The sequence below is a fragment of the Phocoena phocoena genome, chromosome 3 (assembly GCF_963924675.1).
Source record: "Phocoena phocoena chromosome 3, mPhoPho1.1, whole genome shotgun sequence".
NCBI classification, from domain to species: domain Eukaryota; kingdom Metazoa; phylum Chordata; class Mammalia; order Artiodactyla; family Phocoenidae; genus Phocoena; species Phocoena phocoena.
Genome location: NC_089221.1, coordinates 51,405,902 through 51,415,674, shown reverse-complemented (window position 1 = coordinate 51,415,674; position 9,773 = coordinate 51,405,902). Strand labels below are relative to the sequence as shown.

The window sequence follows — 9,773 nt, the reverse complement described above, 5'->3', positions numbered from 1 at the left end:
ACTAAATATATTATCATTAATGATAATATCTACTCAGATTATCATTTAATTTTACATTTTTACTACTTTTAAGTGGAGGGAAAACCTCAGTCTTTAAAATCAAGATAAATGTAAAAGTGACAGTGTAAAATTAGAGCCACAAATCCCAAACCAAGAAGAACTATGAAATTAACAGTGTGTTGTTGCTAAGTGCTAGACAGATTAGCTCTTGAATAAAGTTGAGTTTGTTACATGAAAAAATTCATAAATAAGTCCATTCTCAGATTTTCTATAAACACCAACAATTTATATAATGCAACATTATAAAAACTTCAAAGCACATTTAAAAAAATGTTTAAGTAATTGTTATCTACATCATTTGTAATTGTTCAACCAATAGTAAGGTATGAAAATTCCTAAAATGGAAAGAAAAAATAGCAAAGAAAGCAGAAAACAATGAATCCAATGACCCAGTTCACTGAATAAATATAGATGATCACCATATCCATGTCAAACCACCATCCACGGCTATCATCCTCAAAGTGCAAATAATCCATCCTATGTGCACCATGTGGAAACTGCCTTCTTGTAACTGGAGCTGCACGTCTGTGGAAACCTAGAAGATACATGAACATATTATTTAAAGCTCATTAAATTCAGTTTAAGTTCTCAGAAAGGAAGCTGCATTATGAACAGAAGTATCACGACCAGAGCATATCTTGATTTCATTGAGTGATATATTGTATTCCTGACAGTTTTTTTTTAAATTTTAATGATAAGCAACTATCAGAAGTCTTTTTTTTTTTTTTTCAGTTAAGGATTTTAAGGGGGGACAGTAAAATTAGCAAAGAGCATGGAATATGGAGTCAGGAAACGATCCTTTTTTTAAAAACTGGAGTATAGTTGATTTACAATATTAGTTTCAAGTATATAACATAACAATATTTTTATAGATTATACTCCATTTAAAGTTATTATAAAATATTGGCTATATTTCCTGTGCTATACAATATATCCTTGTAGCTTGTTTATTTTAATACATAGTAGTTTGTACCTCTTAATCCCCTACCTCTTCTTACCCCTCCTCCCTTGCCTCTCCCCACTGGGAACCTCTAGTTTGTTCTCTATATCTGTGAGTTTGTTTCTGTTATGATATATTCATTCACTTTATTTTTTAGATTCCACATATAAATGATAATATACAGTATTTGTATTTCTCTGTCTCACTCATTTCACTAAGCATAATATCCTCCAGGTCCATCCATGTTGTTGCAAGTGGCAAAATTTCATGCTTTTATTTATGGCTGAGTAATATTGCATTGTGTGTGTGTGTGTATATGTATCACATCTTTATCCATTCATCTGCTGATGGACGCTTACATTGATTCCATATCCTGGCTATTGTAAACAATGTTGCTATGAACATTGGGGTGCATATATCTTTTTGAATTACTATTTTTGTTTTCTTTGGATATATACTCAGGAATGGAATTGCTGGACCATATGGTAGTTCTATTTTTAGTTTTTTGAGGAACCTTCATACTGTTTTCCATTGTGGCTGCACCAATTTACGTTGCTACCAACAATGTACTAGGGTACCCTTTTCTCCAAATTTGTTATTTGTGGTGTTTTTGATGGTAGCCATTCTACAGGTGTAAAGTGATACTCATTTGCATTTCTCTGATGATTAGTGATGTTGGGCATTTTTCCTGTTCCTGTTGGTCATCTATAGGTATTCTTTGGAAAAATGACTGTTCAGGTCGTTTGCCCATTTTTTAATTGTTTTTTTTTTTTTTTTTTTTTTTTTGTGGTACACGGGCCTCTCCTGTTGTGTAGCACAGGCTCCGGATGCGCAGGCTCAGTGGCCATGGCTCACGGGCGCAGCCGCTCCATGGCATGTGGGATCTTCCCGGACCGGGGCACAAACCCGCGTCCCCTGCGTCGGCAGGCGGACTCTCAACCACTGTGCCACCAGGGAAGCCCTTAATTCGTTTTTGTTTTTGTTTTTTTTGATATTGAGTTGTATAAGTTCTTTATGTATTTTGGATATGAACTCCTTATTGGTCATATCATTTGCAAATATTTTAGGAGACTATTTTTGATCTGTCGTTTACTTGGGGCAAGGTAATTTATCTCCTTGGGTCTCAGATTTCTCATCTATATCATCTGATGATTTAATTCAAAAATTTGTGAGGCTCATTTTTTGATATTGAGCCATATGAGCTGTTGGTAAGTTTTGGAGATCAATCCCTTGTCAGTTGCATGATTTGCAAATATTTTCTCTCATTCTGTGGGTTGTCTTTTCATTTTGTTTATGGTTTCCTTTTATGGGCAAAAGCTTTTGAGTTTAATTAGGTCCCATTTGTTTATTTTTGTTGATTTCCATTACTCTAGGAGATGGATAGAAAAAGACATTGCTGCGATTTATGTCAGAGTGTTCTGCCTATGTTTTCCTCTAAGAGTTTCATAGTATCTGGTCTTACATTTAGGTCTTAAAATCAAAATGGATTAATTTTGTGTATGGTGTTAAAGAATGTTCTAATTTCATTTTTTTTTTTTTTTTTACATGTAGCTGTCCAGTTTCCCCAGCACCATTTATTGAAGAGACTGTCTTTTCTCCATTGTATGGTCTTGCCTCCTTTGTCGTAGATTAATTGACCATAGGTGTGTGGGTTTATTTTTGGGATTTCTATCCTGTTCCATTGATCTATATTTCTATTTTTGTGCCAGTACCATACTGGTTTTTTGTTTTGTTTTGTTTTTAAAATTTATTTATTTTTATTAGTTTTGGCTGCATTGGGTCTTCGTTGCTATGCACAGGCTTTCTCTGGTTGCAGTGAGTGGGGGATACTCTTCGTTGCAGTGTGCAGGCTTCTCATTGTAGTGCCTTCTCTTGTTGCGGAGCATGGGCTCTAGGCACGTGGGCTTCAGTAGTTGTGACACGTGGGCTCAGTAGTTGTGGCATGCGAGCTCTAGAGCGCAGGCTCATTAGTTGTGGCACATGGGCTTAGTTGCTTTGTGGCATGTAGGATCTTCCCAGGCCAGGGCGCGAACCCATGTCCCCTGCATTGGCAGGTGGATTCTTAACCACTGCACCACCAGGGAAGCCCCTACCATACTGTTTTGCTGACTGTAACTTTGTAGTATAGTCTGAAGTCAGAAAGCCTGATTCCTCCAGCTCTGTTTTTCTTTCTCAAGATTGCTTTGGCTATTCGAGGTCTTTTGTGTTTCCATACAAATTTTAAGAACAACCTAATCAAAAAATGGGCAGAAGACCTAATTAGACATTTCTCCAAAGAAGACATACAGATGGCCAAGAGGCACATGATCAAGAGGTACAAGATGTTCAACATCGCTAATTAGTAGAGAAATTCAAGTCAAAACTACAGTGAGATATCACCTCATAAAAGTCAGAATGGTCATCATCAAAAAGTCTACAAGTGGGCTTCCCTGGTGGTGCAGTGGTTTCGAGTCTGCCTGCCGATGCAGGGGACACGGGTTCGTGCCCCGGTCTGGGAAGATCCCACATGCCGCAGAGTGGCTGGGCCCGTGAGCCATGGCCGCTGAGCCTGCGCATCCGGAGCCTGTGTTCTGCAACGGGAGAGGCCACAACGGTGAGACGCCCGCGTACCGCAAAAAAAGAGAAGTCTACAAGCAATAAATGTTGGAGAGGGTGTGGAGAAAAGGGAACCCTATGTACTGTTGGTGGGAATGAATTGGTAGAGACACTGTGGGGAACAGTATGGAGGTTCCTTAAGAAAGTAAAAATAGAGCTACCATATATCTTGCAATCCCACTCCTGGGCATATATCTAGAGAAAAACATGGTTCAAAAGGATACATTCAGCCCAATGTTCATTGCAGCACTAATTACCATAGCCAAGGCATGGAATAAACCTAAATGTCCATTTACAGATGACTGGATAAAGAACATGTAGTACATATATACAATGGAATATTACTCAGCCATTAAAGAAAATGAAATATTGCCATTTGCAGCAACATGGGCTGACTTGGAGATTATCATACTAAGTGAAGTAAGTCAGACATAGAAAGACAAATATCATATGATATTGTTTACATGCTGAATCTAAAAAAAAATGATACAAATGAACTTATTTACAAAACAGAAACAAAGTCACAGACTTAGAGAAGGAACTTATGGTTAGCATGGGGGAAGGTAGCGGGGAGGGATAGATTGGGAGTTTGGGATTGACATGCACACACTGCTATATTTAAAATAGATAACCAACAAGGACCTGCTGTATAGCACAGGCAACTCTGCTCAATATCTGTAATAACCTAAATGGGAAAAGAATTAGAAAAAGAATACATACATGTATATGTATAACTGAATCACTTTACTGTACACCTGAAAGTAACACAACATTTTAATCAACTCTACTCCAATATAAAATTAAAAAATAGCAAATGAAAAAAGATTGTGAGGTTCAAATGTAAATTATTTTCCCATGAGAGCATTTTCTAAATTAAAACTTCGTTTTATTTGTACAACCCTCACAATTAATGTTTGTTAATTCTGATCACCAACTTAACCTTCTCTCTTATACCTTGAGAATTTCACTAAGTCACATGTGCAAAATTCTATAGGAAAAATGTCTTATGTTTTAACATCGAATAAACTGGACAGACAAAATGATACTCCTTTGAAGAAATTGAGCTTTAATTCTTATGTTTCCAAGCATGGACCTACTTAAGGAGATTATATAAAAAGTAAATATTGAAAGTAAGCAATAGTCCATTTATGACTAAATGAATATGACATTTCTGAAAAATATTACATCTCACTGTGAAATGCTGTTCTTTTTATTTTGTGATATTTATATGCTAATTATTTACAGTTTGGTATACTCAATGGCAACCTGTTTTTGTTGGCTGACCAACACTGAATTTTGTTTTTAGAGACCTTCAAAATTATATATTTTTTAAGATGAATAACGTGATTATTAACTTTTGCTTTGTAGTTATCTACTGCCTACTAATGTATTTCTGTGCTTATTAGTGTTGGTGAGTGGGGACAATACAATAAACTGAGCACAAAAGATATATTCTAGTACTTGCTAGTAACTCTGGTGGTAAAGGCTCCGTGAGGCTCAAGCTTGAAGCAGATTCTGGTTCATCTATTTTAATAACTTGTTATGTAACAATAACAAAAGTAATGTTAAATATTATGCTCTAGATCAGGCTGCTTATTTTGACAGAAAGGCTGCATTCACCTGAGTATTAGTGTGGTTAAAGTAAAATTTCTTTGATCAAGAATAATCCTAAATTATTGTTTACATATGTTTTATTTTCTATTTTAAAATAGAAAATATATATCTTTAAGGTGTAAAGCAGGATGATTTGATATATAATATAGTGAAATGATTACTATAGTCAGCTAATTAATATATCCATCTCCTCACATAATTATCTTTTTTGTTGTGTGACAGTACCTGCTGTCTACTTTATTAGGAAATGTCCAGTGTCTTTTATCAGATTTATGGTTCGTATATATTTTCTCAAAATCCATAGGTTGCCTTTTGATTTTATTTGTTTCCTTTGCCATGCTGAAGCTTTTTAGTTTGATGTAGTCCACTTGTTTATTTTTCCTTTTATTGCCTGAGCTTTTGTGGTCACATCCAAAACAAAACAAAACAAAACACCCAAACAAATTGCCAAGGCCATTGTCAAGGAGCTTATCCTGTATGTTTTCTTGTAAAGTTTTATGGTTTCAAATCTTACATTTAACTCTTTAATCTATTTTGAGTAGATTTTCGTGTATGGTGTAACACAGAGGTCCAGTTTCATTCTTTTGCATACGGCAATCCAGTTTTCCCAATACCATTTATTGAAGAGAGTATCCTTTCCCCATTGTGTATTCCTGGCATCCTTATTGAAAAGTAGTTGATTGTGTATGTGTGGGCTTACTTCTGGGCTTTCCAGGGTGTTCCACTGGTTTATGAGTCTGTTTTTATGCCAATACCACACCATTCTGATTACTATAGCTTTGCAATATAATTTGAAATCAGGAAGTGATACCTCCCACTCTGTTCTTTCTCAAGGTTGCTCTATTTGGAATCTTTTGTGGTTCCATACCAATTTTAGAATTGTTTTTTCTGTTTCTGTGAAAACTGCTGTTGGTATTTTGATAGGAATTGTGTTGAATATTTATTTTGCTTTGAGTAGTACAGACATCTTAACAATATTCTTTTTTAAATTTTATTTTTTTATTGAACTATAGTTGCCATACAGTTATATAATTATAAAAGTTACAGGTGTACAATGTAGTGATTTACAGTTTTTAAAGTTTATACTCCATTTATAGTTATTAAAAGATATTGGCCATATTCTCCAAGTTGTACAATATATCCTTGTACCTTATTTTATACCTAATAGTTTGTACCTCCTACTTCCCTACCCCTACGTTAATTCTTTTAATCAATGAACATGGAAGAGCTTTTCATTTACTTGTATCATCTTCAATTTCTTTCATTGATATTTTATAGTTTTCAGTGTTTATTTGTAAATTACATTTACTTATGTAGATTAAAAACATGAAATTACGAAGGATGAGATAAATGTTAAGTGATATTTTACAATAAATTTTATAGACATATTTCAAGTAGGTTTTTAATAATTTCTAATGTTTTTGGCTGACTTTCTGTCATATTTTATTTTTTTAAATAATTTTTATAGCTTACAAAAAGCTTATACTAGAATGATGTGTCAGCTCTTCTATTTTTTTGTTTGCCTTATCAGTATTATCATCAATCTGATTTCTTTATAGGATTCTGTTTAAGTTTCTGTGCACCTTGTGTTGGTAGTTTACCTAAAACTAGATAATATCTAAAATCCATTTAACTGGTCATATTAAACTTCAAAACATTGCAACACCTGCAAAACTAACCAACTAATGAAGTCAGCTATTCATATTGTCAAACTTACAGTTTTCCTTGGCTAACATTACATACCATCATAACACGTAAGTAAAGATGCCAATGTCAGTCCTCACTAAGTATTAGTAAAGTTTAACTTTTCTTCTGTTTCAATAATCATAACAGAAATTTTAATGTTATTTTCCCACACTCCAAGGGATTGTCTCGCACCAGCCTGTAGGCATTCTATTTTGGAGAGCATATTTAGGGGATTTCAATCCTAACAGCTATTTATGACTATCTAAATACTGTTCTCTAAACTGTACTCAGTATCTTAAAAGGAAAGGGGACTTTCTGTGTAGGAGAGAGGGGAAGTGGAAGAGTTTTTCTCACAATCAAAAAATTATTCTAATATATAAACACAAATGTTCCCAAAGTAGTTTATATACCTTTTCAAAACCTTTCACAAATATAGGCTGGAAAACAGTAACATTGTTACTGGAAATTATTACCATTACTACTGTATTTAAAATATGTGATTTTTCTGTCCAAAAGGAATATTTAGAGGCCTTAGAGTCTTCAAATTCAGACTTTCAGTTGTTTGGGTCAAAGAATAACTGTATTAATGGCATAGCTGTAGAAAACAGTAGAACTGAGAGTAGACAAGGCACAAAAGATGTAGAATTATGAGTATGGTGATCATACATTCTGGTTTCCCCCAGGACATTCTCAGTGACTCTTATGTCTTGGTATAATTACTAATAGTGCCCCTTTCACTCTGGAAATGTCATCATTAATGGTAATTTCCTTTATTGGTGGAATGAGGGAAAAAAAGCAGTGCAGGGAGGACACCGAACTACAAAATTTCTAGCTCTGAACATCAGAAGGTGATGCTGACCCAGACGGCTTATGCAATGGTGTTTTTATAGGTAAGGTGGGATAATGATCATTACTTGGTTAATTTCTTAAAAAAATTTTTTTTAAGTGTGGAAGGAGTGAATAGGTGTCTGTAATAATTTTGGAATTTCCAAAGCTGTAAATTGAATGAGAGGATTGGAATTTCTAAATCAAAATCAGACTAAAAGAAAATGACCTCACTGACAGTTACTTAGTAAATATTATATTTGATTATGAAATTAGAAAAATTGCCAGAATACTAATCACAGAGATTAACTGCAGATTCCACTGTAAAATGATGGCAATGAAAGTACCTGATTCATTGGGCTAATATAAGGATTAGATGAATTAATACATATAAAGCACATTCCTGGCTGATAGTAAAGTTTCAATAAATGTTAGATTCTTATATTTTTATTCTACTATCGTTACTGCTACTTCGAATATGAGGAAGAAGCTGCTTTTCTTGTCAGTTCTTGTTCTTCATATTATGTCTACCTTTTCTGAATAAATCAATATGCTTACCATTGTTTGTTCAAACAAATACTGAGAAACTGTTTTCCTTCAAGTATGAGTTGATTTCTCTAAGCATGTTAACTTTAAATAGACTGTCAGAACATCAGATACTGAAAATATGGAATTGATTAAAAATTTAGGAAGAGTATATGTACTATCTCTTAGAGGCTGAGGATTTAAAGATATTTTAAGACATGGTTCCTGTCTTAAGAAACTCATAGTCTAGAATAGTTTCTAAATCTTTTTTTTTTTCATTATCACTCCTGTAAGGAGAAAAAAAAATGTTAAATTTAAATATATCTCAAATTAAATATTCTAATCAGTAAATCAAATTAAACCAAATTTCTCCTTAATGAGGAGAAATTAAAAATAAGGAATAAAATTTGTTCAGGTAGGGTGAGCTCTTGAGGGCCTCAAACGACTGTAATATCTAAGACTTTTTTGGTGCCCCAAGAACCAGGTTTTGCCCCCATTTAAAGTGCATGGCCTAGGAGACAGTACACTTAAAACCATTGTAATAAGTCAATGTATATATTTTTATATATACAACCACTTCATTCCAAAAAGTGATTTGGATTGGAGTTAATGGAGTGAGAAGCTTCTGTACCAGGAATTCACTTTTTCACAGACTTAAGCACAATTTATTATTAGTGATAACCTGATAATAATTAGTTTGTAATCAACACATGGTTTAAAGAAATAGCCAATATTACTAGTAGATTTTAATTATGCTATTTTAAAGTAAAGGACACAATAAAGACACATACTCTTTTTTTTGCCATAAACTATTAGGAAAAAAAGTGTAGTGCAGTGAAAATCATACTCCTCAAGGAATCAGAAGATTTGGATTCTTGTGCCAATATTAACATACTTATTATTTGGTCAAGTCAAAATAGTTTCTCTATATCAAGATGTTCATATGGTTTTCTTCTTTAATCTGTTAATGTGATGAATTCAAATAGTAAGATTTTTTAAATGTTGAATAATTTTTTAAAAATCTGTTAAAGTGATGAATTAAAGTGATAGATTTTCCAATGTTTTATCATTCCTTCATACCCAGGATAAATTCTGTGTGTTCATGATAATCGTTTTTTACACATTGATGAATTCAACCTTTATATATTTTATGTGGCATTTTTATGCCTATGTTTGTAAGGAAGATTGGTCTATAATTTTCTGTTTTATGCGATTTTTTGCCTGGTTTGTATATCATGATTTTATTGTCTTCATAAAACATGTTGGCAGTTAGGGTGACAATTCTCTATGGATCTCTGTGTGTCTGCATATCTTGCAAGCAAGAGGCACTGACTGCCTTTGTTCTGACATTGGCAATCTTGTGCTCTCTTTTTATTCTCTGAAATGGTTTGCATAAAACTAGAATTCTTGATGGCTTGACTAAATCTAACCTATAAAACCACTTGGGCCTGTAGTCGTTTCAGGTGTGGGTGTAGGTTTTTAAACACCAATCAATTTCTTTAATAGTTGTTGGTATATTAATGTTTTC

At 33.7% G+C, this 9,773-nt stretch overlaps 1 protein-coding gene across 1 annotated transcript in view; it reads right to left on the bottom strand.

The window, feature by feature from the left end:
* Window positions 1-365: 365 nt before the first annotated feature.
* Window positions 366-9,773, bottom strand: part of RNF180 (ring finger protein 180) — a 261,351-nt gene continuing 251,943 nt past the window's right edge. Inside the window, exon 7 of the mRNA XM_065875170.1 lies at window positions 366-595. Coding sequence (XP_065731242.1) covers window positions 396-595 — 200 coding nt within the window. The 3' untranslated portion in view covers window positions 366-395. The remainder of the gene's footprint in view (window positions 596-9,773) is intronic.